The 26,932-nt window shown below is 38.4% G+C and overlaps 2 protein-coding genes across 3 annotated transcripts; one reads left to right on the top strand and one right to left on the bottom strand.

Annotated features, from left to right (window-relative positions):
* Positions 1 to 251: 251 nt before the first annotated feature.
* On the top strand, positions 252 to 17,744 carry LOC139139287 (doublesex and mab-3 related transcription factor 3, truncated-like). Its single transcript, XM_070708149.1, has 2 exons — positions 252 to 829; positions 12,348 to 17,744. Exons 1-2 carry the CDS (start codon positions 343 to 345, stop codon positions 13,382 to 13,384), a joined length of 1,524 nt encoding a protein of 507 aa, XP_070564250.1. The 5' UTR covers positions 252 to 342; the 3' UTR covers positions 13,385 to 17,744.
* Positions 17,645 to 26,932, bottom strand: LOC139139286 (doublesex- and mab-3-related transcription factor 2-like). Of its 2 annotated transcripts, none has more exons than XM_070708148.1 (3): positions 26,794 to 26,932; positions 24,624 to 25,151; positions 17,645 to 20,467 (listed from the first exon to the last, which is right to left on the bottom strand). In XM_070708148.1, the coding sequence occupies exons 2-3, from the start codon at positions 25,048 to 25,050 to the stop codon at positions 19,512 to 19,514; spliced, it is 1,383 nt and encodes a 460-aa protein (XP_070564249.1). In that variant the 5' UTR covers positions 25,051 to 25,151; positions 26,794 to 26,932; the 3' UTR covers positions 17,645 to 19,511. The 2 variants fall into 2 exon arrangements, with proteins under 2 accessions (XP_070564249.1, XP_070564248.1); XM_070708147.1 differs by lacking the exon at positions 26,794 to 26,932 and adding an exon at positions 25,980 to 26,073.

The following is a 26,932-nucleotide window of genomic DNA, read 5'->3' on the forward strand; positions in this document are numbered from 1 at the left end:
CCGTGGAAAAGAGATAATTTTTCAAAGCGATGCCGTTCTTATTTACATAAAGATTGTTGTGAAAAACCGAAAAATGGCTGACTTTTTCTGGTGATTGTGTTTAATGCTTGAATGATTTTCAGTTCCTGTTTCTTAAAACAACAGTAAATGAATGGATTAAATGAAAACAACAGAGAACAGGACCTACCTGTCTGTGAAAGGTTCAGCCCAGAGTGACTTACAAATAGCTCTGTATTATTCGAGGCTTTTAGGTATACAAACATACAATATAATGTGTTAGTTGTTGAGTGGATCTCATTGCTTCCGCTCACCGTTCACTGAGTTGTCATAACATTTGGAGAGATGGACACCGGTCTCCCTCCCTTCCCTCCGATGTCCCACGCGCAACCACCCTACATATTCATCCCACCTCCCCCTCCACAGCCGTCTCCACAGTCAGGAAACAGGACACAGCAACGGACGCCGAAATGCGCCCGTTGTCGGAACCACGGGGTGCTGTCCTGGCTGAAGGGTCACAAACGGTACTGCCGATTTAAGGACTGTATGTGTGAGAAGTGCATCCTGATAGCCGAGCGTCAACGAGTGATGGCCGCTCAAGTGGCTCTACGCAGGCAGCAAGCGCATGAACAGAGCGTACTTTACCAATATCAAATGGCTAGAAGTCTAACATCTGGCGATGACGGTGAGAAAACAGCGAGCGACGATGCATCTAACAGCGATGCAAGTCAGGGTGACAGCTTTGAAGAAACTACCAGCATCGAAAAGTCAACAAAGGAAGAGAATAAAAATCCAGTCAATGGTCAAATCGATATTAAAGAGGAAAATGATGGTGAGTATAAAATCGCAATGCCAAAGAAAATGCAATTCGATGTCTGCATTTGAACATGCGCTTTTGAAAAGAAACATGGGTATAAGTACAAGACAATATGCTGTCAATTTGATGCCAGAGATCACAATTGATGTAAGACCGGAAGCTCAGACAGCTACGCATAGAGTAGAAATTGACAGCTCCCAGCAATGAAGATATACAGTGTATCAGACTCAATGGGCTGTTTAAAGTACGGCCCGGGGTCTATTAACCATTACTACATTTACATTACGCGTTAAACTCTCCTTTATTCCTATGAAACATGATCGATTTCACAGTGCTAACATTTGCAAGCCCATTCAATGCCATTTCCCTGAGGACACCGACGACGCGCTTGACCACATGTCAGTCAGACACGGACACTGCGCCTACAGTCTTCCCTTCAATGAATCGAGAAACGAATTAATAGCCACACAACCTAATGAAGCATTGATAGTGGTGTTTCTCAAACACAACATCTATTCGCATACTTCACAATTGCCTTTAGAGCAACGTCCATATCAAGTGCATCGCTGGGTTCGTATTGGGGAGTTGTCGTGGGCATGGCATGGTAGACATGGCTTGTTACTAAACTTAACAAATGCAGAACGGGCGAAAATCGCGTGGAATCCACACGGAAAGTAAAATCAAACAAGCCACCATTCACTTGCCCACTTACAAACATTTCAAAGCTAAGTGTTACGGCAATGGGACCACGCCGCGGAAGTGTAAGTTTCAACCGCCAAGAGAAAGGATAGACTGCTAGAATATGCACAGGTTACCACACCATAGAAATACACATTGAGGCCGAACAAACACTGCCATGGTGTTTATTCAAGGGTACACTATAACTAATAGTTTCAGTTTTGACAAACAGTGTCCTTTTGATAAATGCCATTAAGATAATATTTCTGCTGACTAAAGAATGTGGGTAAAAGTTGTGAAACACACTGTAAAATTTCTGCAACAATGCTTCGATAGTGACTCAGTCACCTTTAGAGACAACATTCTCACCTTCCGACTGTGTATGCGATATTAGGTGACTATTCGTTTGTTCCGCCAAAGTATCTGAGTAGTTAATGTAACTTTTCTTTGAGGTCCGTCTCTAGGATAGTTACAAATAAGAGTTTACAGTGACTTAGGATAAATTATGGCATTCCAAAACTCCGAGACATTCTCTTTGTGATGTTTCAATCTGAGAAAACTTCTGATGAAAAGAGACATAGAATTAAAACCCTCGAAAAAAATTATTGTAGAAATGTCTTGATGTGCGCTTCTGCAAACTGTACATGTTCTAGTTTACGCTTTCTGACTGATCCTTTCTTAATCCAGTGCTTCAAATTTGTTTGCTTTTGATTACATAATTGCAATGAATGACAAGAAGAAAGATAGATACAAATTTTAATTCATGATTCACTCAGAGTGTCCAATGCTATCCCTACACCTCTAAAATTCTGAGTTACTTTGCGTTCTATAAAAACAGGGTGTGTACTTACGAATTACATGTAAAGCGATTACTGTTAAAACAAATCGTACCTGTAGAGGAAGATATAGAGTTAAAAGTAATAGAAAAAGATTTGTATAGAATACATTGACCAAACTACGGAAACGACAAAATAAAGACAAAATAGAGTATCGTGACTGAATCAAGAAGACAGCCAGCAATTCCAGTATTGCACATGCATTTCACCCGTCCCGTTTACATTTTAACAACATCTTCTGTGTCGAGATAACATCAAAATTCGCCATGAAAATTTATCAACATTTTCAAAATAAATACGACACATGACGTGCGGTTTTATGACAAATGTAGTATTATTTTCAAGAAAGATTATTCTCACTGTTATACTGTCGAGAAAGAAATAACACTAAACCGCTGTGAATTATAAAAACTGATGGAAAAGTTTTGTATACTTTGTAATAATCGAGTCGCCGATAATCAATTAATGAACACAGCACCTAAGTTAAACGGTCAAACTCCGTCACCAGTAGGTGTAACTGTACGTGACGCTTGATATCGATTGAGTCAAAACTTTTCGCTTTTAGAGCCCAGCATCATGAAAGAGCCCAGCATCATGAACAGAGAAAGCTTACTAAAAGGCAGTCGTTGTTATTTGGACTGCCACTAATGTCGATGAAAGACAATATGGCGATACAAAATATCGTGAAAATCGCTTATTCGATGATTGTTAGCTTAAGTTTTCAATTAAAGTGAAGGAACGTGAGCTCTCTCTCTCTCTCTCTCTCTCTCTCTCTCTCTCTCTCTCTCTCTCTCTCTCTCTCTCTCTCTCTCTCTCCTTGAACCGTCACGGAAAAGAAAGAAAAATCTTTCCCGTTTGGAATAAATTACAAGCTGTTGAGGTAGTGTTTGTATTCAGACAACTCTTTCTTTGGTATCGCAAGCTTAGAGCACGCATAGATTGATTTAACTCGTTGGCTGTATATTACAGTTCTTGCTCGAATTCTGCGCAAGCTGGTGGCAACTTTGATGCACGCTCAGTCGTACACAGTCGTAAGATTGTAACCTAAGTTGATAACATCAGTGACCATAGCTTGTAAACTTACTGAGAAATTTGGCAAGTTTGGCCGTTTGACCATTAGGCCTACTATCAAGGTCTGCCGTATGAAATTTACAAATTCTCCAAGAATCTTTGAGTAAACTAGTCCGTGCAGATGTAACGAATGGAAATGACAATAAAGAGATACCGAGAATTTGTCGTCGTTAAAACATGTTTCAAAAGTGTTGTAAACGCTTCTTTTCAACGTTAAGGCATAAAACTAATACGGACAGCTTTTATACCCTTGGTCAAAAGGTATGGTCTCCAATACCAAGGCTATAAACATTGTTTGGAATATAGGTACAGTAGGTCGTATTTGGCGAGACATAATAAAACTGGTGTAGGCAGTTTACAATTCATGTAACGGCAGTCTCTACGAATTCCCAATGTCCGTTCGGTCAGTACCGAGTGCCGTTAGTAGGTTACAACTCGTATTCAATCATGGACCAGTGGCATTTTAGCGCCAGGTTAGAATGTGTTTTGTCCACTATTTTTATAAGTTGTATTTAGCTATAGAAATCAGGATCGCAACCTTTCCATCATATCAAATCGTTAGCCATTGTCAGGAAAGACAGAGCCGCCGATTGAAAGGCCTTGCTTGGTCTTCGCATTTGTTAGGAACATTAAGAAGCGTTGGTTGACTGAAAACAACCGCCTGTTTAATGATAGAGACAACTTCAACGTACTTTTTAGTAACGAAAGGAGGTCTGAAAGGCAGATGGGCGTAGAATTGGTAGCCTCTTTAAATGTATTGTCTGGTATGTGAAAGGTGGGGGATTTTTACACGGACTTTGCGTCTTCTAAACTCTATTGATTTGTGCTAATTAAGTAATTGAATAGCAAGTTGGTAGAACTTTTTAGCCATTTTGCTATTTGCACTCCGGAAACTTGTTTCCAGAAGAGTGCTGATGACGGCTGTGTTTTGCCAGGGGCTGACGCCTAGTCTACCACTTATTCAATGGTAGGACATCTTCAAATGTTCATCAATGAGTACGAAATGTCGAGATGTCAGACAGGACGAATGGTGTGAACAATATCCTTTATTGCATTGCTACTTCAAGTTCACTTTAACTTTAAACGAAGGTTTGTCTTCGTCCCAAAGAGTGTGAAAATCGTACTGTAAGATTTTTAAATATCTGTAATAGCACTCTGTATAGGTTCCAAGATGGCTTGAAAACTTAAATTGAATAGACTGACAAGTTGATCTCTTTCTTCAGAATCTGTTGTCCTCATTGACAACTTCTCTTTTCCGCCCTCAGCAATAGTAGGGATCCCTCTGTCTCTTTATCTGTCTGACTGACTATCCATTTCAGTCACTGACTCTTTCCTTCCTGTTACATCGCTTCTCTTCTGCCCGCCTCTGTAATTCAATGCTATTCTCTCTCTCTCTCTCTCTCTCTCTCTCTCTCTCTCTCTCTCCTCTCTCTCTCTCTCTCTCTCTCTCTCTCTCTCTCTCTCTCTCTCTCCCACGCGCGCGCAAGGTTATTTTCCGAATCTCTGTCACTGTGTATTGTACCCCAGATAAAAGTTACACGCCTTGTGTTGTAAAGTAACCCGTATTCTGCATACAACTGTAGGATAAATTTGAACTTTTGTGATCTACGTTATGGAAAATCATGCCTTTGATTTACTGTGATTCAAATTTGGAAACGTTACGCACAAAAGACATTTATATTAAATTTGAAGTGTTAGAAATATAAAGTACAGTGGTCGCTTTGAAACGTAATATCCAAAGTATGGAATAATGGAATAACTAATTGTAAAGTGCTGTTACACAAATTTCGTAAAAATACAAGCCACGCTTATAGTCACCCTATGAAATGGGATTCAACAAATATACAAGGCGCTGAAGAGAAATCACCATGTACGGAAATTATTAAAGATTTAGTCATAAGCTTCATTGATTATCATTTATCATTGTATTTTTCGTATAGTTATTTGATATAATAATGATAAAACATGTAAGACATAACCTGGCGGTCAATTATGCTTTTCAACTTTTCATCGGCAGTGTTTTTTCTGTCAACCGAGCTGTCATTGAAACTATTGAATCGTTGGTTCAAGTTTTGCCATCGCTTTAGCCTTTCAATAGCATCGCAGAAAACACGGGACAAACAACAGCGTGCTCTCCACAGCTAACACAGTAACATAGCATGGGAAAGGACATAAGTATGATCTCAAAAGTCCACACTTTATACGCTCTCTCCAACATGAATGTAAAACAAAGTTGAGATAAATTCCAAAGCATAGAACTCAAGTCCCTCTACTTTTGGACAAATGTCTTTGTAGAAGCCGCTAGCAATGAAATACCTGAATCATTTAGCGCCGACATCTTGCAAACTCACGTATCTTGGAGAGTCTTGTAATCAAGTCCTTAAAAGCAGCACTTGAGACGCGTTTGAGGAGTCTCACATCAAAAACTACTTGTTTCTCTTAAGATATCAAGTAACTATTTCATACTGCGGATTTGTCTTCTCCCCTGCAATCGTCTATTAAAAGCTTTAAGCAGGTAGAGTGGGAGTTCCAAGATAACTTGGTCGGGTTGTAGTTATCAAGTGACCCGCCGCGTCTCGTTCAACAGACTTTGTCCCGTTAGTCAGCTACTTAAGATCAGGCTATGTTCGTTTCGTGAACTATGAAATGTACGGAAAACAACACAGGGAACTGGTGTTTTCGTCGTTTATCGGTCCGACGTGACCATAATTTCATGATGTGGCTCTCTGCTTTGAATAAAAGAGACAGAAATTGAAATAGAGACAGGCAGGGACGTAACTGCCCTTGTAGCGATTGTCAAACAAAATACATTTGACACCGGACGTATTCAATTTTTGACGGACTTTGCCAACTAAATTCATCAGTAACTGATATGTAGGGTATGAAATCTATACGAAAATTTTAACCCATTGCTTTAATATCCCGTTCGTAGCCTTTCGACCAAGTCCCCGGGCATGCAGTTCTAAGGCTGTCTGTTCAAATATTGTGAATGGCTTTATCCTGAAACAACTTGAATGTTTTCGGTTATGTTTGCTGACTGACACCAGAGCGCTCTTAATATTAGGAACGCTTCTACAAACGAAACATAAAGGTTGTAAAATAGAAAGAGTTGCTTTATATTCTCTGGAAACTTGGAGAAAGTTTTCCACAAAGTCACTGTTAATTTGTAACTCGATCACAGCGAGTTTGGCGTCTTAGCATTGCCTAGGGCGAACACACTTAATACGATACTCAACACCAGACTTGAGCCGGAATATGTTTCATTTAAAGCTGTGATCAGGTCTTCCATGAAAAGTAAACCACAAGACTTTAAGAGGGTGGAACAGGGCCGTACAATCACTAAAAACAACTTGACAGTTTAAGAACCAAAAGAAAATCTAATTCCAGGGTGACTTTTAAAGCGATTATGAAATGAAAAAAGTACTTTGAAATACTTGAGTGTATCGGGGCTTAAGATGAAAAGCCAACATGACATACTACCTGGGTCCAAGTCGCAACATTTCGCTGGGGTGCTCTGAGTACAGTCATGAAAGTTGTCTTAGTTTAACATCTAGCGCAGAGATTATGAAATTCTGATATTGTCGAGGTACGGCAGTAATGTATTGTATAAGTGCCGTGTATTAAAGCCTATCAGGTGTTCTTTCCCAGGGTGAGAATAGCCAACTAATTGATTTGTATTTCACGTAAGACGATCAGGGCGTACAGGTGTATGCTTGTGCAAAGTATTGTTTTAACGAATGATATCAATGTACATATATCAGGCTTGGAGGTAGCTTACTTTAATAACGCCGATCGGAAACCAAGTTTGAAACGAGAGCTTCTCAATTTCAGAAATGGTTTTGTTCTGACTGATTTGGCGAGCAAAGATGTCGAATTCCTTCATGTTTTTACCTTTTTAGGTTTACAGTTTCCGTGCCCTGATATGCAAGCTCCCTATATTTGAGAAACTGTCTTGCATTGGAGTTGTACTTTCATACGACTTACAGATGGGCACAGGAATATGTAAATTATTCTTGTCGCAGACACTCCTTCCAAATAATGAAGCAAAAGGATTCTTACACAAGTGTACGTCACATTTCAACTCTTTCATGACAATAGATTGGTCCGGCGTGTTCATCTGAGCAATTCTGTAGTAGAGAAATATTAAGCTATTTGCAGATTATTTTAAGTCATCCAGTGTAAGGTAAATCAATGGAAAGCTGTCATTGGACGCTGATGACTTAGGTTTCTGTCAATGGATCGCACCAATCGATTATAAAATGGACGCCGCTGATCATTACCGGCGCACTTACTATTCATATGACTTGATACGTTAAAACTTCGGAATCTTATTTTTGAGTGAAAGAAAAGCAACAAATTTATTTCCGTATGTCCTCAACTATCATGAGATACTTTTAAATGAATTGTTTTAATGTAGCTTAGAAAAATGATATTCAAAAATGTTTATACGATCCTCAAAATACACTGTATACTATTTTACTCTTTTCGATAAGTTATTAAAGATATGATTGTAAATTTAAATTACGATTGAAATTTTGTGAAAAAAAGTTTTTTTAAGAAAATGGCAGGCTGAGCTGAATAGGAGAGATTTTTATGTTCGAAAAGTGAGTGTAAAAGTAAATGCCAGTGATATGGAGGATTGACAGAATGCTATCAAACTTTGCTGTATAAACTTGTTAGAAAGTCGGTTATCTAAAAGACTTTTGGGAAAACACACATTGTCGTCAACATGGATCTTCAACAATCTTTCACCAAAGGTAATCCAAAATAGCTTTCATTAATGTACAGAATGATACATGGCGGGATAGCACCTTTCCACGTGTCACAAATCTTTATGTTGGACAGGTAATCCTATTTTTCTAACTAAACGTACTCTTGTCGGCAACACACAAAACTTTTAAAAGTTGCAATTGCCTCATTTATCATTCGCTGGCATTGTGCGGTACAACTCAACCCAAGTCATACGCTGTCTGTTTTACGACTATGAAAACTTTCAACGTACCACCTCCCTGCAAGCATTTGAATACCACGTTGAACATTTATCAGTTTACGGGCGATAAAGGTAAAAACCACTTCGATGGATTACAGTTACTGTAACATTCAGTAAAGAAGACAAAACATCGTAAAATAAACTAATTCAAACAACCCGGCCAAACCTTTCACTCTGCATGTTGTTGATATGAGGCATAGTCAGGCATGTTCCTGGTCTTTGTATAAATCTTTTGAAATCAGTCGATAAGTTACTTTTTATGAGCCGCGCAGCTGCATCGACAAAATGCATCGATGCACAGATATCTCTATAAAAGAAGGCAATTTCATGTCGAGGTCGTCGTCAACACTAGATTTTGTGAACCTGCAGAAATATGAAGCCGCTGAAACAAAGAATTAGTTCTAGTCAGACACTTATCATATACCTGCGACTCTCCATACCCTACTTGCGAGGGTGTCTGGAAACGTATTTAAAGTCAGCAAACAAAGTGTGGCATGGAGTACATACTAGTCTAAAATTAGTGACAAACTGAATAAAGTGTATTTCCATTTTACAGATTTATCCATATGATCACTTTACTTTTCTCATTATATTCATGACACTGTGTGTCGTCTCTTCTAGAATCCCCTTATGGAAAGTAATTCAGCTCTCTGGTAAGCGCAGCCTCTTTGACCATCACGTGACTGAAAAAACACTTGACCCTTTATCAGCCATGGCCTTGAATATTGTCCCTCAAGTTCACTGACTACGTCACACAACTAGTCTGTGTGACCCAAAGACATAGGCAGCAACAGTGTAACCATGAATTTTCCATCAATATTCTGCTTTTTACAAAAACATCTCAGGTCCAGTCAAAGACTTTTAAAATGTGAAGATTGGTGACTATGTATATTTGACTAGGTGTATACTTTCATTTCGCTGCGGTATGCCACTCAATACCTGTGTTATGGCGTAAAATACAGATGTAGATGGTAGTCACAAATTGCACGAGTAACAATGAAAGCAATGACGATATGGAAACTTGCAAAATCGGACAAGCATTAAGAGCGGGGAGATGTGGGACATAATTCATGATGGCCCAACTAAACTGTCAGAACTTGGAGGGATTGTACAGCCTAGAATGACAGTTACATTGATGGGTAACACGCGTCCACACAGGTTAACATCGTCTTGTTTGCAGTGTGAAGTTCTCTAGCCTATAGACAGGAGACTGTAATTTACAGTATGAGACATTGTTGAGTAGACACCAAGGCAAATCATGAGAAAATAGAATAAATACTGTTTACGTTCTTTTCAACATCATTATTTATTCATGTTGAATGTTTCTATTGCAAGCTAGTAGATCACAGCCCTTCAGTCGATCAATCAAGTGTGTGAATAACCGCAACACGTGAAACTGTCGAATCTTGTGGATTTCAGTCGTTTGAATGAACACGGGTGTTGACAAATAAATCATCGGTTGGTCGACAGTCACGAAGCCTGCCAGATTTTTAAAGTTTCCCTGAGAGTGAAAAGAATGACACTGAGAGCCGGGATCTCAATATCACCTCTATGGAATGTACTTAGCCGTGTCAAGTACATCTGCAACCTTCGACTCGTCTAACTTTTAGAATAACTGTCCGACAGTATAATTTTCACATTCAATTCCTGTGTATTGCGGAGGTCAAAGGTTATTGATTTCGCCCGATAATGCGGACAGTTCCAGCCCATCCCGGTGGCCAATTATGCCAAAGAACAAAAGCGGTATAGTCCGACGGATTGTGCTACTTTCAAAGACAGGGGAAAGTCTGTGAAAGGAGTTTGAAAGAAAAATGACAACAATTGGGCTGGTAACAGCAATTTGCTTCACTGCAATGATGTGTTTTCTTTGTGTGTAGAGCCATCAAGGATGGTGGGTAAATCACACCAATTTGTACCTTGCACACACAATTTATCCTATTTAACTCCTCTCTTGAATCAACAGAAGCAACCTTAGTGCTTTGCAAAGAAGTAACAAAGACAGAGTGCAACTCGCTTCACAGACTACATTTTACTATTCTTCAAGCTTTGGCGGGGAAAGGACTTCTTCATTCAGCCTAGCATTATTCTAAATATCGTTCTCGCCCTTTTCAATAATTTGTTTTTGTGTCGTGTCCAATAGTCTCTTATCATTTGTTTGTATTGCTAGGCTACTTCCCCATGGCATAAACAATTTTGCGCCTATTATAAGGAAAGTTCAGTGCCATAAAAATATACAAAGTTTTGTAAAAAACCTTGATCACGATTCTCTTACTATTGGTGATACGTAACTTGATGGTATGACGTCATGATTATCAAATGCGTTTTGTCTGCCTTGGTAAATCTTTCGTCGTGTTACTTGTTTTAAATTTCAATTCGGATGTCACATAAAGTTCCCCTTAACAGATAATTTGATAATGAATTAATCAGCGTCGTTTTGTCATAAATTGTGACTGGATATAGGTTGTAGTACTCATGTCGATACTGGTTGTCATTACCGTTGATACAATTTCCCATAGACGTTAGAATTTGGTTGGATTGGTAATGGTAAATATTAACACGATTGGAACTAATTTGGAATAATTGGATATTCATTTTTTTCAAATTTCTCAAAAAATGTTAAGTGCCCTATAGCTGAATATTGCAATATTACAATTTACTCATAAAACAAATGAATCACTTAAAAAGAAAAGCAGATGAGCTTACATTTTTAGATTAAACAGACATTACTTCACCATCCAATTATCCCAAATTAGTTCCAATCGTGTTTATTGTTAAATACATATAGTTTCGAATCATTTTCATGAAATGTATGTATGTATGTATTGGAAAGAATAAGTTACCAAAATGAATGAATGTTTAAAAAATTGAGCGGTAAAACAAAGCAATGAGAATGATTCTGGAATCGAATGTACAGTGTCAATGAGGATATACCGGGAGATATATTTTGGCTCGGAATTACAAAAACAATTTTTGCCTTCCGAACCGTGTTCGTGTGAACACTAGTTGAACAAATAAAAAATGTTTTACGTCGTACATATTCAAAACACTTGTACAGGTTAAGGGAGGTGAAAGTCTCTGATGTTACAGACACTGTTCTGAAATAAAGATAACGATATGCATTGAGCTAAATCCGTTTATGGCATAAGTTATGGCAGAGTCCTCGGACATATAAACGAGGGAATAGTGTGAAGTAAAGTGTAGAGAGAATAGCTTTTCAATGAACAGAGCTGATTATGTTCAGCGGCACCTATAAAACAGCAAATAAAATAACAATGAATGCGCAATTTCCATCGTACACCATTGTAACTATTTTGAAACATTCGGTTATTGACCACAAAGTTGAGAACAATGCTGCCTTTTCAGCCCTAAGTTTCATTTCCCTCGTATAAACCAGCACTAAAATCTGTCTGAATGACGTCAGAAAGGTTTGAAAAAAGCGACACACCCTGTCCGTGCTTTGTTTAAAATTTTCGTCTTAAAAGATATCTAAATTCATGACCATTCATGTAATTTCTGAATCGATATTTGTTTTGGTAACAGAGATTTAACAACCAATGGTAGTACAGACCGAAAACTTGATTTCTTCAATCCTGACGCGCTTCCGAATATACAGTAGGGTCGAAATTTGCCTCTTATAAAAAGGCGAGGTCACATTGACAAGTACAGCCATTTTGGAGCGTTCAAATTACACTATTGAAAGAGTTGGTCTAAAGCTAGATATTTAGTAACTGTCACTCGCAAGGCCGGATTCCATCAAGGTTTGGTGCGCATCTTCATTCAAGAAAGCGCTCATTATTTCTGTTGAATATTCGTCAAACTGAATACCCTGTTAAGGACGAGGCGTCACGCTTGGTAGATTCCTTTACAAACGTGAAATGTTGTGCATTTCAGTTCACAACGCTCAACCATCTCACCTATTTATTTATCAGTGTCTTTTTCTCATCTGATCGTTTGCCAGGTCACGATGAGAATTGCACCAATGCGGAGAGTCCTTGCCCTGAGATCCGAGACGACGACGAATGTCAGGAAAGCGAACGGGAGGAGGCATTGAGTGACCACAGCGACGAGCAAGACAATCGGGAGGACAAAACCAATGAATGCGGGAGTCCTTGCCAAGGAACATCGTCACCTCATTCACCAAAGTCTCGAGAAAAGAATATCGAACACAACGAAAATTCAAGCCCTAAAGAAAGCAGCAAAGAGAAAGATAAACTTACTGACGCCCTACGAAATTCTGAACCCAGCGTAGCATCATCATCACACCAAATGAAAGGGAAACTTCCTCCCCTTGACGTTTTGAAGAAGATATTTCCAGGACACAAAAACGAGATATTAGAATTGGTTTTAAAAGGCTGTAACGATGATCTTATTAGTGCCATAGAACTTTTGCTGTCAAGTCGTACGTGCGTTCAATACAATATAGCTCGTACCAGCGATCACTCACATAAGGACAATGCTGGTCGCTCAAAGCACACAGATAGCGACCTCACTCGGGCAGACGACAGTAAAGATCGCAGCTCGGCGTTCACGGCTCTACCGCCACCAAACACCACCGCACAACAGTACTATGGTAACTTTCCTACCGTGCAAATCCCACCGCATCATTTTCCAGCAATCTACTCAAGGTCTCTGCACCGATTCCATCCCTACCAACCTCATCCTCCTCCTCCCTACGCGTTCCCGACACCCGTTGACATGACAACGGCAGATCCGAACAGACATGGTCGTTCCCAACACCTTGCCTATGACTACTTCAATCCTATGATGGCCATTCCAAATGGAAGACTTCCCCCACCGACAAACGACAGGATCAGTCCCCTGGAAGAGGGATTACATCTGAGAAGTGCTTTGAGTAGAGGTACCTCTGAAGCAGTCAAATGTAGGGGTAAATCACACGATGGAACTGACGGACTTAGTCAAACTGTATCTGATGAGAGAAAACACAGAGGCAGTGATCATATTATCACAAGTTATACCAGAACGAAAAATGATTGACAGATATGATGCAATCAATTGTAATATACCAATTTTCTTCACAGTACTCGATGCTTAATTCTGAAGTAACATTTCTAGTGCTTTAAACGTCAAAGATATAATTCATTTTCAGTAATCGATTTGCCTTACAATAAAGCCGTATGATTCTTTACCTATATCGACCCTTAGCCAACAGTGCAAATTCGATAGCTGGATAATGTATCGTCCACTTTGCCTCCAACACTCCTCGATTTTATCAACTCTTGTATTCACCTTTTTCTTAAAGTTAATACACCAAACTTTTAAGTTAAAAATAGACGCTTATACTGCCTAAAGTCGACCAAAAACGAAGCAAAGTATAATAATGTAATGACACTTAAAGACTACTAAATTCATCATCCGATGTCTCGCTTTGATTGTTTTCATATAAAAACAATACTGATGGATTAGAGATTACAATTTATTCTTGAATTTCAATGGAATGACAATCATATTAGTTTTCCAAACAGTTAGAATTATGATTTCGACCCTCTCTTCAGCAGCTCTGATAATTTTCAACTTTAATAAAAACCAATCTTGAAGACAATTTAGGGTGAACGTATCAGTGAACATAATCAGTGGTCACAAAATAACGCGCCCGTAGTCATGACAATCGTAGATCTAATTCTGGCTTCGTTGAAAGCAATGGTTGATTGAAATATGCAAATTACTAAACTTATGAATCAATCAATCAATCATGATTAAGTTTCAGCAGTCGCAATGAGTGAAAAAACTATCAGGCTAATAGCTTAAAACACATGGGAAAAATTGAATCTTTTCGTTCAAGATTTCACACGTCAGCTTATACCAGTTTTCATTCATGTCCATACATCTTTGCGTCAAACGAAGAGAATTCCAAAGTTTTGAGTAATTATTTCATACTGTGATATATAGTTTTATCTATATTCAAGTCAATTACCGTATTTATCATGAGTCATTGAATTAGGCAGTATATGATTATTGCAAAATACAGCAGACGCTGTCCATTAATCCTGACGCGATCTTATTTCCTGATGTCATATTTGGTTCATAACATTAACGACTACGATGTCGTTGTTTTCGACGGGATAAACATCGAGATACTGTAACTGGACAGAGTACTGGCCACTTAGCATACTTTGTAAACCGCATACATAGATGTGCCAAGGATAGATATACAGACAAAGTCATCAAATCCTTATAGCTATATAGTGTGTTTCAAGCTGCAAGTTATTACCTGTACACGAACACCAGTGTCTTCTGAAATTTGTCCAATGTGTAAGTGTACAAGCGTACCGGATAAAATACAAAAAGTAAAATTGGAAATTAAAGTTGCAAATTACCAATGTAATTCTTGGATAGAATTCATACTAATTGAGGTAAGTTTACACCTGGAGATAGAATCAACTCGTAGTAAGGTTAAACCCAATGGTTTTTATTTGATTTATAATGATTTCAGCTTATGATACTTTAACAGATGTTTTATCATCATATGAAATGCTAATGAATATTTATAAATCACGACGGTCTTGGAATAGCTTTATTTGTCTCAATTCATTATCACAATCCGATTAACTGTTGAAAAGAAATTGCCAATAATAAGTGCCTTTGTTGAGAAATGCAACTTCTTACATCAATTATTCATGATACTGACAAGACTTATAAGAGAAGTGTAACTTTTTACGTCAATCATTTATGACACTGATAAGACTTAATATTGAAAATACCGTACTTGAATATAACTCGCCTACATTCAGGTCAGTAAACATGCCATGTAATATTAATGATGAGACTTTGATACTCGTAATAAAAATTTAAAACTGTATTTTGTATGGACATTTTATAACAGCACGGACTATGTGTTTTTTTCAAGACAGGTCAGGTAATATATATAATTTTGTTAGGGAATATGTTGCCATGCCGTAAGAATGGCTCAACCATCTATTGTGTAAAGTACATAGTCTAATTTTTCTGACAGTGTCTTTTTATATATTGTACCTTTTATATTTTCAAGTTAGTTTTTATGGATCTTTTGGATCTTTTATGTTCTGTCATTAACTATGATATACCCACTTTAACTCGTCAGCAGAAGTTCCAGGAAAGAATAATTACACTGATAATGGATTTTCTTGTGGAGCACTACTACTTTCCATCCATTCGTTTACAGTTTCATTCGTACATCGTCATGTTTTCCATCAGATTATTTTTTCTTTTAAAAGTGGAAAGTGACAAAAATGACGTTTGTTTTGTGCCGTCAAGTGACGTACCAGAAGGATATAAGATCGAAAAATTAATGATTTGACTCTGACAAAAACAAAAAATACAACAACAAGGAACTTGGGCGATGCAATCATCACTTTGTTGTTTTCTAGTCAGTTCACAAAATGATGGACAATTTGTGGATTTCAGCGCCACCAACGGCCAGGACTCTGACCGGATTTTACTTTCATCTACCCTCCCCTACTGAGGAAAACTATCAAGGAAAACTAACAGTAGACACCGCCCACGTCTGGTAGAAATATTTTGATTAAAACTTTGAATATAACATGTTGGCTCAGACGAATTAGAGTATTTTGAAACTCCAGGCCAGTACAGAATTATTTCGTTTTTGATTCTAATTCTTATCTAATCAGACGTCCATCATTTAACCTCCAATACTGTACAAGTAAATGCTGTAAGCGATCAGCGTGAGTAAGTCCATTATCTTCTTCCTCATATAAAACTAAATGTTAATAGAATCGACGACTGATGAAGGGCAATTCAAATTAAAACCAGTATGCATCAGCGTCTCCTATGTTGCCAACAAGTTCCCCCTAAAATGACATTTCTTCCGGTATCTGATTATGATTTACGAATACAAAACAAAAGGATAATTATTCAAATTTCTATCACAAAACATCACAGTGTATTTGACAATATAATTTTTTTCGTACACACTGTGACACCAGTTTAAATATTTTTCAATATACCGGCAGATTCAAAGAATAAATTCCGCTGTTAAAGGAAGGCTCGAGAGCCTGATTTGTCTATTATGGGGGGAATGCCTTTGCTCGGTATCCTAATACTCCAGAATGGTGAAATGACAATGTAAGGCGATATTTTGCTTTTCTTAACTGCAAAGGTTATTTATTGAAATTATGGATGAGCATCGTGCACGTCTTAAGTTGGTCAATCAACTCCCCTCCAGTCACTCCCTTTATTTCAGAACTACAAAATTTACATAACAGTTTCGGGTTCTATAATTGAATGGAAGTTAAAATTTATTTACTGTGTACAAATATCATACTGATAACTACAGCATAAATTATTCACTAAATTCACTAGTCATTCCGTTAAAAACAGGAAATCACAACTTTTATGTTTTTTTCAATGCTTGTAACACTTGACTGTAAGGGAGATGATGACAGTGGACCAAGTGACTTCGATCGAAGTTACAATACTCTTCATTATTACCCTTTGTTAATCCATAGACAGCTGAGAATGTTACAGTAACTCCATATTGTGGACAGCAAAGCTGCTACTCTGCAAGGTCCCAAACCTCCCTGCTTTTATCCCTTCACATTTACATTCGTTACATGTACAGCGCCATACCAAATTATTTTAGTTAGAGACCCTCCATACGTAGGACATATCACTGACAGCACGCCCCCTACATTGACGTCCATTTGCCACATGTACAGTCCCTTCACATTCAGAGCAATTAAGGTAGAACGCGCCTAGAGGACATACATTCGGACTCTCAAACTTTTACAATTCTTTTCTGATATACAACTTATTAGGCTTCATTTAAAATCTCTTGGTGTAAGAAAACTTTTCACCGGCTTAGTTTTTCGAAATTCGAAAATGTCATTTTTCTCCATAGAGTTAACACAGGGATGGCGGCCATTTTGAATTTTAAATATCGGTAAATCTTTGGTTGTTTGTATCACTAGTACCAAAATTTGTACGGTGACCCTCGATTTTTATTCTTCATTTTGAAAGAGAATGGTTGAAAGATTTTAGTGAAAGTTTGAACAAAAGTTTAAGGCTTTTACTTTCCAGGCGCATACTACCTTAAGGCTGCGGTCCAATAGGTCCATGTAAAGTATGATCTTAATATTTCTTTGATATTTCCTTCTATTGTCAATTACTTTAAAAATCTAGTTTCCTATCTTCGTACCATACTAGATTTTATATCCCTGATATTTGCTTCATTCGTGCCATTTTTGCAAAGTCCTTACACGTGTACTTTGCAGGTAAATTAATGACAACAGAAAAGGTGTTGATTTTTAAATAGGTCTTTAATTTTTCTTCGGTAAATGTATTAATAACTTTACAGAGCATGCTGAAAACAGTAAGGAAAACTAAAGGAAAATAATTCAACAACATCTGATGAGTGTCGTTCATTTAGAAGTTTTGTCATGCATAAATACTACCGTGAAACCGATAATCCTCTGGCCAAACACAGAGCGCAGAGCCCCCTGCGTGTTAAAGTTCATGCACTACGTCCATTGTTTAACGACGGGGTAGTCATTAGTAAGTTCATTAATGAAGGTTGGCATCTTGATTGTAAAGATACACGTCATTAGACCTTGGCAATGCTTCTTGCGAGTCAGTCACGTACATTCCTAAACTGAGCGAAAAGATCCCGAGACAAATTGGTTCTAAAGAGAAGCTCAAATTGTTTTGGATATCATGTTAAATCACGTGACAGTTCTTATATCTCTATTTTGATATTAATATTTCTTAAGTATGTATCTCATAAAAATAACTTTTTGCATACCAATGATAGCAGAGGAGAAGCCAACAGCCACACACACAAACACACATATATAAGAAAATAGAAAACATTTTTCGTAAGAAAAATATCGTCTGTTTCCTACGTTTGCTACACATACATGCACACGCGAACTCCTTGCATTCACACCTCAGTCAATTTTCTATTTATGACACGAGTCTATCAGTGCTTTTGTTGATAGACAATGGAGTCTGCATTCCTTCCAGACAGATGAAATTCTTCCGTTTTTCGTTGAAAGGGGTCGGGGGATCACGGACTTCTGTCTTTTTTTTCTTGAAAAAACCACAGCGGGAGTTCTAATCCGCCTTAAAACGACAGTCCTCAATTCCTGGTTCTCGTATCTGAGGTTGTTGATATTGACTGTTTATGTGATTTTAATCCCTCGTTCTGCTTGGAAAGTTGTTTTCGGTTCGTCAATTTGTTGAGAGATAAAGCTGGATAAAAAAACCAGCCCTGTTAAACGTATCAAAGAGCAAAATGGCGGCAAACCATATTTACTTTAGCATAATTCTACCGTAGTTCTCATGCACACAGAATATTTCCAAACGATAGCGTTTCTATACTAGTATGATCTGACAGTTTTACGACATCTACTTCGAAGAATGCTTAATTGCAGTTATTTACATTATGTTACTGAAATGTAATGTCCTATCAAAAGTAAACGGTAAAACCTTTCCTGTACATGTGCTACAACGAACATGTCCCAATGTTTTACAACTCCTCAGTGAAATTTGCTCGCACAGAAACCATCACGTTTTTGCCTTCCGTAAGTTAATAAATAGCCTCTTGAACCAAGTGCAATGCGAAATACCACTTCACCAATTGATTTTCTGAGCATTAACATGTTTTTGATTACTACTGCCCCCGAGCCTCTATAGCTTATCGACCTGACTTGGAGTGCATTTGTTGTTGGCTATTAGTACAGCGGTATCATGCGGTAGTTAACATGAAGCTATTTCAAACCAGAAAGTAATACTCTCACTATTAAGTTTCACCTAATCATTTCAAGATTTGGCACCAAACATCAACAGCAGAGGTCGTGGTAAGGATAGGTTATATTAAACTCTGCAATGAAAGCAGTATTGAATGATAATGGGGTGCATGGTTCCTACGACGAAAAACAACATGGGTGAAAATTTGGCTGAAGGTTGCAGACTATTCTGATTTCGGAAGAAACAAGTTTTCGATTAACCCCGTGTAAGATTTTCACAGCAATTCTGTTAAGTTAATTCAAGACAAGAAGTTTTACTGCTTAACATTGGTAACTCTTAACAAGCTTTGCACAATTATTTTTTTTCTAGATTGTATACATCTTGATGAATTAGGAGTAAATTCAGTGTGTTTTAGATAAAGTCATTGTTTCCCTATCAAAGAGTCTACTGAGAATGCAAGAACACGAGCCGAGACACTGACAACTTCTCTGTTTTTATTTTTGGCACCTGCTGGTGGCATTCTTTGATCGGCGTCGTCTACTTCGTAACTAGCGGAGCATTCTGAAGAAAAGTCCATCTCTCCGTCACTTGTTTCGGCCCCACTATCAGGCGACACGATCGAAATGTCGGCATCGTCTTCATCATTGGTCAATTCAACTCCGTTTCTCTGTAAACCACCTCCGGTCTCTGGCGAGGCTTTGCAAACGAAGTCAGGTTCCGATAATGTGGTGCCGGTTATCTTACAGGGCGCGGAGAATGCCGACTTTTCCCGCAAAAGCTGTACCTGTTGAACGCCGCTTGGCGGCGATGTCAAGTGTGTGACTCGTGCCTGTGCAGCTATGACTTTACCTGCGATTTTCTGGGCACTGGCGGGGTTATTTATGTAACGTGTTAGCGTGTATGGGAAATGTTCGTTCATCCAAGAGTAGGACAGCTGGCTTGCGAGAATTGGCCAGTTAATGTTGCTGATGCTAGTGGGAGTCTGTCTCATTGTGCCGACGATCTGTTCGATAGCTTTTTCCAAATGTCCACCGCAGCCCTGGAGTACCAACTCCAGTACACTCGGACTCTGTTCCGGAAAAGTGCGCATCAAGAATTCTTTCGGGCTGCTGTAACTACATTTTGGTAAAGCCCTCAGTACCATCGACGAGCCTGCTTGGTACGATTGCGGATTGATGAAATACGGAGCCGTAGTCTGTAGGAAACGCAGCTGTCTTTCTCGATCGAGTAAGATTGTGTCGTCGAGCTCTTTATCGGCGAAGCAGCGTCGTTTGCGAAGTCGTTCACTCAGTGGTGTGGGCAGGTAAAACGCCTGTTGGTAGTTATTCATATTTGACGCAATGTTGGACATCAAACGGCTTGCCCTTGCTCGGTACCCTACGGAAATAAACGAATGCATGGAAAAAATATTTCAATCAGTTCGGTACGGTGACAAAGATTATGTACGTATCGGTTGCATTTACTGTAATATTACGTGTTTGACATACACTAGTGTCGAGTTGCAAAGAGTTGTACAATACAATGGCGTCTTCATTATTATTGTAAGGTCACGAATGTCCTTTAATATTGTTACAAAAAATTAATAGTGCATACGTCTGGTATATAGTTAGACTTTCATATTATTAAAAACCGGAGAAGTTTGGCTAATATCACGAATATCAATAGTGATCACCTTTGAATACCAGTAAACGAAAAACCTGTCGTTATATGTAGCAGTTCTCGAGAGACAATACTATGACTTTGATAATATTTTCATAATGTTCTATAAACAAGTATATTTTCGTATAACATAATTAAAAAACTTAAATGATGAAATCAATCGATTAGCCGTGCAAACACAGCGCATCGTGCATAATTTCCTTGTTCAGTTGTTAACAAGTGAATTTCAGTCCGGACTAAAATTCAGCTGTAAACAATAACATTGGGTATTCAATACATGCAGCGGGGCATATCTACATGGTGTAGGGAGTGAAATAAGAAACTGGACTTTGGAAACGGACAAAATATAAGAAAACGTAAAACATTTCAGCAAAGAGAGATTCAAGTAAAGCTCAGCTTTGTCCATGTACACTACATTTTGCAAAACAATCTGAATCATAAAGCAAAACGAAAATAAGATGTTCGAGCTTTGAAAAAAATGACCCATTTGTAAACAGGAAATTAATGAAAACATGAAAGTACTGTCCTTAATTACAAACATCTATCGACACTTTGGTCTTGATTTCACTGACTTTCCCATAACCTCATCGCCTGCAGGTTGGGGGATATGGTAGGTGGCAACGACAGACAGTTGGGCCCAGTGTCTACGATTCAAAAACAATCAGCTACATGTAGAACCTGTGACATGTTCCGGTGAGAAGACACAGTGCGTGCTTACATCAGTAAATACGGGGATATTTTTATCTCAATTTCCATCGCAAAATGCTTCATTCGCTCTGACAGTCGTTCCCGTAACTTGCTTTTTGGTGTTCTTTATTTTATTTATTTATTTAAATCAGGCCCCTGGCCAATAGACGTTATATAAAATATAGATAGAATAGTAGTGGAAAGAACAATTTTTCACACACACAAAAAAAAACAGAGAAAAAATAAACTAGCTAATATAAAATATTTCTCCAATGCCTGCACTTATCAGAATCTATATATGTATGTACAATCATAAATATTCTTGACGTGTAAGTTTGTACATATCTGCATTCTATTGATAAAATTACGAACACACGCATTAACTCACCAAATGATAACACAGAGAATTAACAAATATAGTACTTGCACTACATCGCCCAGAGAGATTGAAAAGGCGTCTAAAAAACTTTTAATGTAACAGTAAAAGATGAAAATAACTTTACATTTTATTCAAATTTATAGCTGAAGTTGCGTATCTACCAAAGGAGAAAATGCAATATGAGAATTAAGGTATATTTTTCAAATGCTGCCATTATATCACTGTGCACCAAAGTGACACATGGACCTAAACATGAACATTAGATCAGCACGTAGACCTACAGTTCAAACCCACCGTAAGTCGTTACTGGTAGTAGGGTTAGTAATTTTGAAAATTCCAACTTGCTGATAGACATGATGTATAAGCGTCACATTAAAAAATAGCCACCATTTCTAAAGTAATTTAAAGTAGTTATTAAAACGATATCCTATAACCCCCAGATGTTAAGTACAATATTTCTCTTGGCGCAGACATTAAACCGTGTAAAAGTCAAGGTTAATATTTGATAATAAGTTTGTGTTCACCCTGACTTGTGACTCACTTATCACCATTATGAGGGGATTTATTTTCTTAATGCAGGCTTGTAAATGTAGATAATCTACTGCTCTAATCTCCTCAGTCACCTCATAGACATAATCACATGGTCATAGTTTGGTTTCTGCTGCCAGTACAAATTCAAAAATATTCATAGATTTAGTTGGATTGACTTAAATAATCTGATTTGGTGTTTCTCTGTTAACAATTTGCAAGGTAGAATTCCTTAGCTTTGCTAAAGGATCAGGGCTTGATATTTAACCACTGTCTTTAATTTCTTTCAAGGCTTTACCAGACAAGAAGACTGCATACTAAATGCAAAACCCACGGCCTTTGGTATTTTTGAAATTGCCTTTGCGTAAGTAAACGCTGTTGGTCTTACATAAAGTACCGTCCAATTTCTTCAGACAAATAAGGGTCTTATATCTTGGAAATGAGAGATCAATAAAAGATCTGTTGATGTTTGTTTGGTTTGTTTGAGAATAGTCATATAGATATCATCAACCATCTTGCGTAAAATACAATCATAAATTGAGCAATACTGAATTCCACATTTTATAGCTTTAAAATATCCATCTCCCATCGAAAATTTGAGGTGATCATAACAGCCAATAACAGATCATTTAATTTGTCTATCGTGTTAATGCATAAAGTAATTTTGTAACAAAGGTACTGATATAATATAGCAAAAGACTATCTCAGGTTTTCAAAATTGATGTCACATTTATCATGGTTTCTGCACGTTTTGCAAACTACACTCGGAGTTTATTCCAACGTAATCCGTACTAAATAGGTATGCGATAAGCAATGTTGAAAATAAATACGGAAAACTAGAGTTTATTTTGCAATGAGATCTATGACATATTTGCGCTTGGTATTGAACATTTTAGTTCATTGATTTTGCGGTTTCATGATTTGGCGAATGCAGGGGAAAGTGTGCAGTAAACGGGTGTCTGGGCTTGTTAGTACAATTTATGACGGACGCTCAATAATGGATTAGGTAATTAGAAAGGCGAAATGGACAAACACGTTCCGTTGCTCCGTATCGTCCTATAATGCAGGAATGGGTGTCAATAAGTGCGTTGTTAGATCATCCCAGGGACATTTAAACTGGAAAGCGATTAAAATCGTGGGAAAGAAGGCCTTTTTAAATGGCAACTCTTTGGGTGTGTAAGGGCCACGTGTCAACTCGGAGTGAAGCCATCTATTAAGGCAGGCCAATTGATTTTAATGACTTAGATAGATCAAAGTTGGTGTAGCTAACCCACCCGAAGCGAGACTTGGCCACCTTTGTCTTATTTCGGATGTATTAAATTGACATGTATGTGTCTAAAGTCAGATAGATTTTCAACATTAAATATCAGGATCATGATGCTATGCTACTCATTAGAGAGAACTCATACTCGCCAGAAGAGACAAAAATATTCATTTTAAATGTAGGACAGATATCATACCTATGTATTGCAGGCTAATGGGTATAGTGTTGTCTTCACGCTTTGAAAGTTAAAACGTCTCCGTGTTTGATAAACTATTTATATCACAACTGTGAGGTTTTGGATGTTTAAGATAAAAAGATGTGATTAGACCCTGCGCCTATTTGCATCTTTACTTGACGGAGCCTAGCTGCTTCACCGTTTCTTTTAAGTCACTCTGCATTTAGTTTCAGATATTGTGAATTATTCACACACAGTTGAGTCCTCTTTTCGCCATGAATCTTATAAATCATTGACGAACATCTGCATGGTTTCATTAAGGCAAGAAATAGCTTTCAGTGAGACACAGTGACAGGCAAGTGTACTTAACGACACAATAAGAAATGCAAGCGATGGTTTGACCATAGATGGAATAAGCGATGCAGGTAGAAAAGAAGATACGTTGAATTGACGTCGCTAACATTTTAGAAAATATCTGGTCATACTTCTTATGAAATTGAGATAAACTGTGTTTGCGAAATCTAATGTTGTCATTCGATAAGTTTGTGTTTCCTCTATATTTTTGTCACCGCCAGTCGTCAAAGAATTCCAACATCTTTTGTCGAAATTTATGACAATATTTGTGGATGTAAAGAAACTGAGAGTATATTTTTGTCTGATTAACGTTTCAGCAAACGTGCAGCGTATAATTACACCGACACATAATAAATATATTTTGAGAACAGAAATCATCAAGAAGGAAGGAGCACCGCAGTGCGTGTCAGTGTATGTGCACCAGGACAACCAGTAGGGGAAGAAGATTCCGTGACGTGGGTGCGAACATTGCAATTTTATTACTCACCTTCCAATATTTCCTTTGCATTTGCAGTATTCTGAGTCCTTACTCGTTGATAAACACGTCTTGATGTCTGTTTCGTTGTCTTGCCTTTGCTGTTACCCTTGTTAATTTCAGTGGCCTGTTGTCTTCGCAGAGCTACTTGAGCAGCCATGACTCGCTGTCTTTCCACCACTAACAAACAGTTGGCGCATTGGCAGTCTCGCCATCGACAGTATCGTTTGTGCCCTTTCAGACAAGACACTACTCCGTGATTACGACATCGAGCGCATTTCGGGGTTCTCAGAAGTCGCCGGTGTCCCGCACCATGCACGTTGGGCTTTTGTGAACCTTCCCTCACGCCGCCTGAGAAACAGTTTCCCTTTTTCACCAACGACGAATCTTTCAGAATATCGGTCGCTTTCGTCGTTTCGGTCATTGTCTCTCGTCTCATGAAAAAAGTCTGCAAGTGTGGAGACAGAATGAACTGATGTTGGTGGTAACAGATGCAATTGGAAATCTGTCGAAAACCAGTTTTCCAGTCGTTAATATGGTCTGTAAGACAAAATGAAATGAGAGGATGAAGTTTAAGGGTCACAGCCGGGCGTCCCTACTATGTTTTTACCGAGAAATCCCTCTAGGTTCACGCTGACGAGCCTTGCCGTGCTGGGCCTGCGTTTTTATCCTTGAGCCACGAAGTATGGTGTATTATGATTAAGTCACAAAGCTCTCAACACTCGGCCAGATGTGCTGGCGTTCAATGGAGGCTACATATGCAACATCGACTCGTAAAAGATCAACAAATTCACCGCTCTTGTGGGAGACCGGTCAACTCACTGAATATCGATCACTCGTTCTTTTGTCTTCCAAACTAACCTGCAAATTATTTGAGGAAGCCCCCGTAAGAAAATTCGGCCTTCTTGCGCGGAGCGTCAGCGAGTATTAAAGTATGTTACCGATGTTAAAGAAAAGCACCCCGAGCACATGAAATGAAAACAAGGCTGGTATCTTGATCAACTGCCAGCCAGCATAAGTTGAAATAGTTACAATCTCTCTCGAGGAGATTGGAAAACATGAGCGCAATCTGAACAATTCTGCATCAACTAAGTTTTCTGTCTGATATTTCAATCGTGAAATTTTACAATTATAGGAGGACAGGAGGAATTTTTCGGTAGCCGTGGGAGGCACGTATCAGGCTTAATATACCTCTAGGGTATTATGTACTGCAAAGAAGGAAACATCTTAAGTTAATCTTCAGATGTACAAGTCACAATTTAAAATGTATCCGCGGAAAGGCTGCGATGTTTACATAAATATCTATTTAGATTTACGAGCTAAATAAGAAACGTTTGTTTTAGGAGAGATAGCAAAAATGAGTATTACCGACAACTTGTTCCGGCAGTCGACTAGTTTTGTCATGTGGCGGCCTGAGTGAAGGATTTGAAATGAAATGCGGACACACGCACATAAACAAATAACGGGTACGCATATTGATCGTATAGCAGACAATGCAGGCACGTTGGTCAGTCATATCGACGGGTGGCAACTATAATAAGGACAACACTTTACAAGGCACGATGGTAAATTAGAGAGATTTAAAGTGATACTAGTCAGTTTCTTAAATTGCCGGATCACCACTTTGAAACGGAAATTATAGACCCTCTGCACTTTAAATTCCATCAAAGATGCTACATGTATATCTTCTCGGAGAATCTTTCGTTCTCGATATGAAGACGAGATGTTTATACGGTCGACGAGCAGCAATGCCGCGTCTCTTGGAAAGTCATGAATAGCGCAGTGACCCCCAAAAGCCCGGTTGCCGCCGTCGGATGTAAATGTGATCTTAACAAACCCTAGTATCCAATGGCGCATCAAAACTTATCAGTTCTTTGGCATATTTGCCTCTTAATGTTACCCTGTTATCTCCTGCTGACAGTTTCAGGATCTGGACTATTGGTGCAAAATAGAAATAATTGAAACGAATGCTTTCCAACTGGTCGCATGTGCTTCTGTATGGGCTCTCACTACACACAATTCATTTACAGAGAAAAGGGAAGTCGCAATTTGCATGTTTAGTAAGGCGAATACGCTGTGTCGGAATGTCGGCGGAATTTGTTCCCATTTACCAGGTATAGTAGACTAACCACCCTTCGACGCTGTTGAAGCTTAAGTAATTTCCCCGTTGACGAATACCAACCTCGTTAATTACCAGTTGTCTTGTGACTGTCAGCAGTTACAAATATCCAAGCCGCAACTCCTATAACCATCTATCAAATACATGTCCCTCGGACGGAATTCGGCATTTGTCCAAAGCTGACGTGCAGACGCTGTAAGAC

Source organism: Ptychodera flava, chromosome 8 (assembly GCF_041260155.1).
Source record: "Ptychodera flava strain L36383 chromosome 8, AS_Pfla_20210202, whole genome shotgun sequence".
In the NCBI taxonomy this organism is placed as follows: Eukaryota; Metazoa; Hemichordata; class Enteropneusta; family Ptychoderidae; genus Ptychodera; species Ptychodera flava.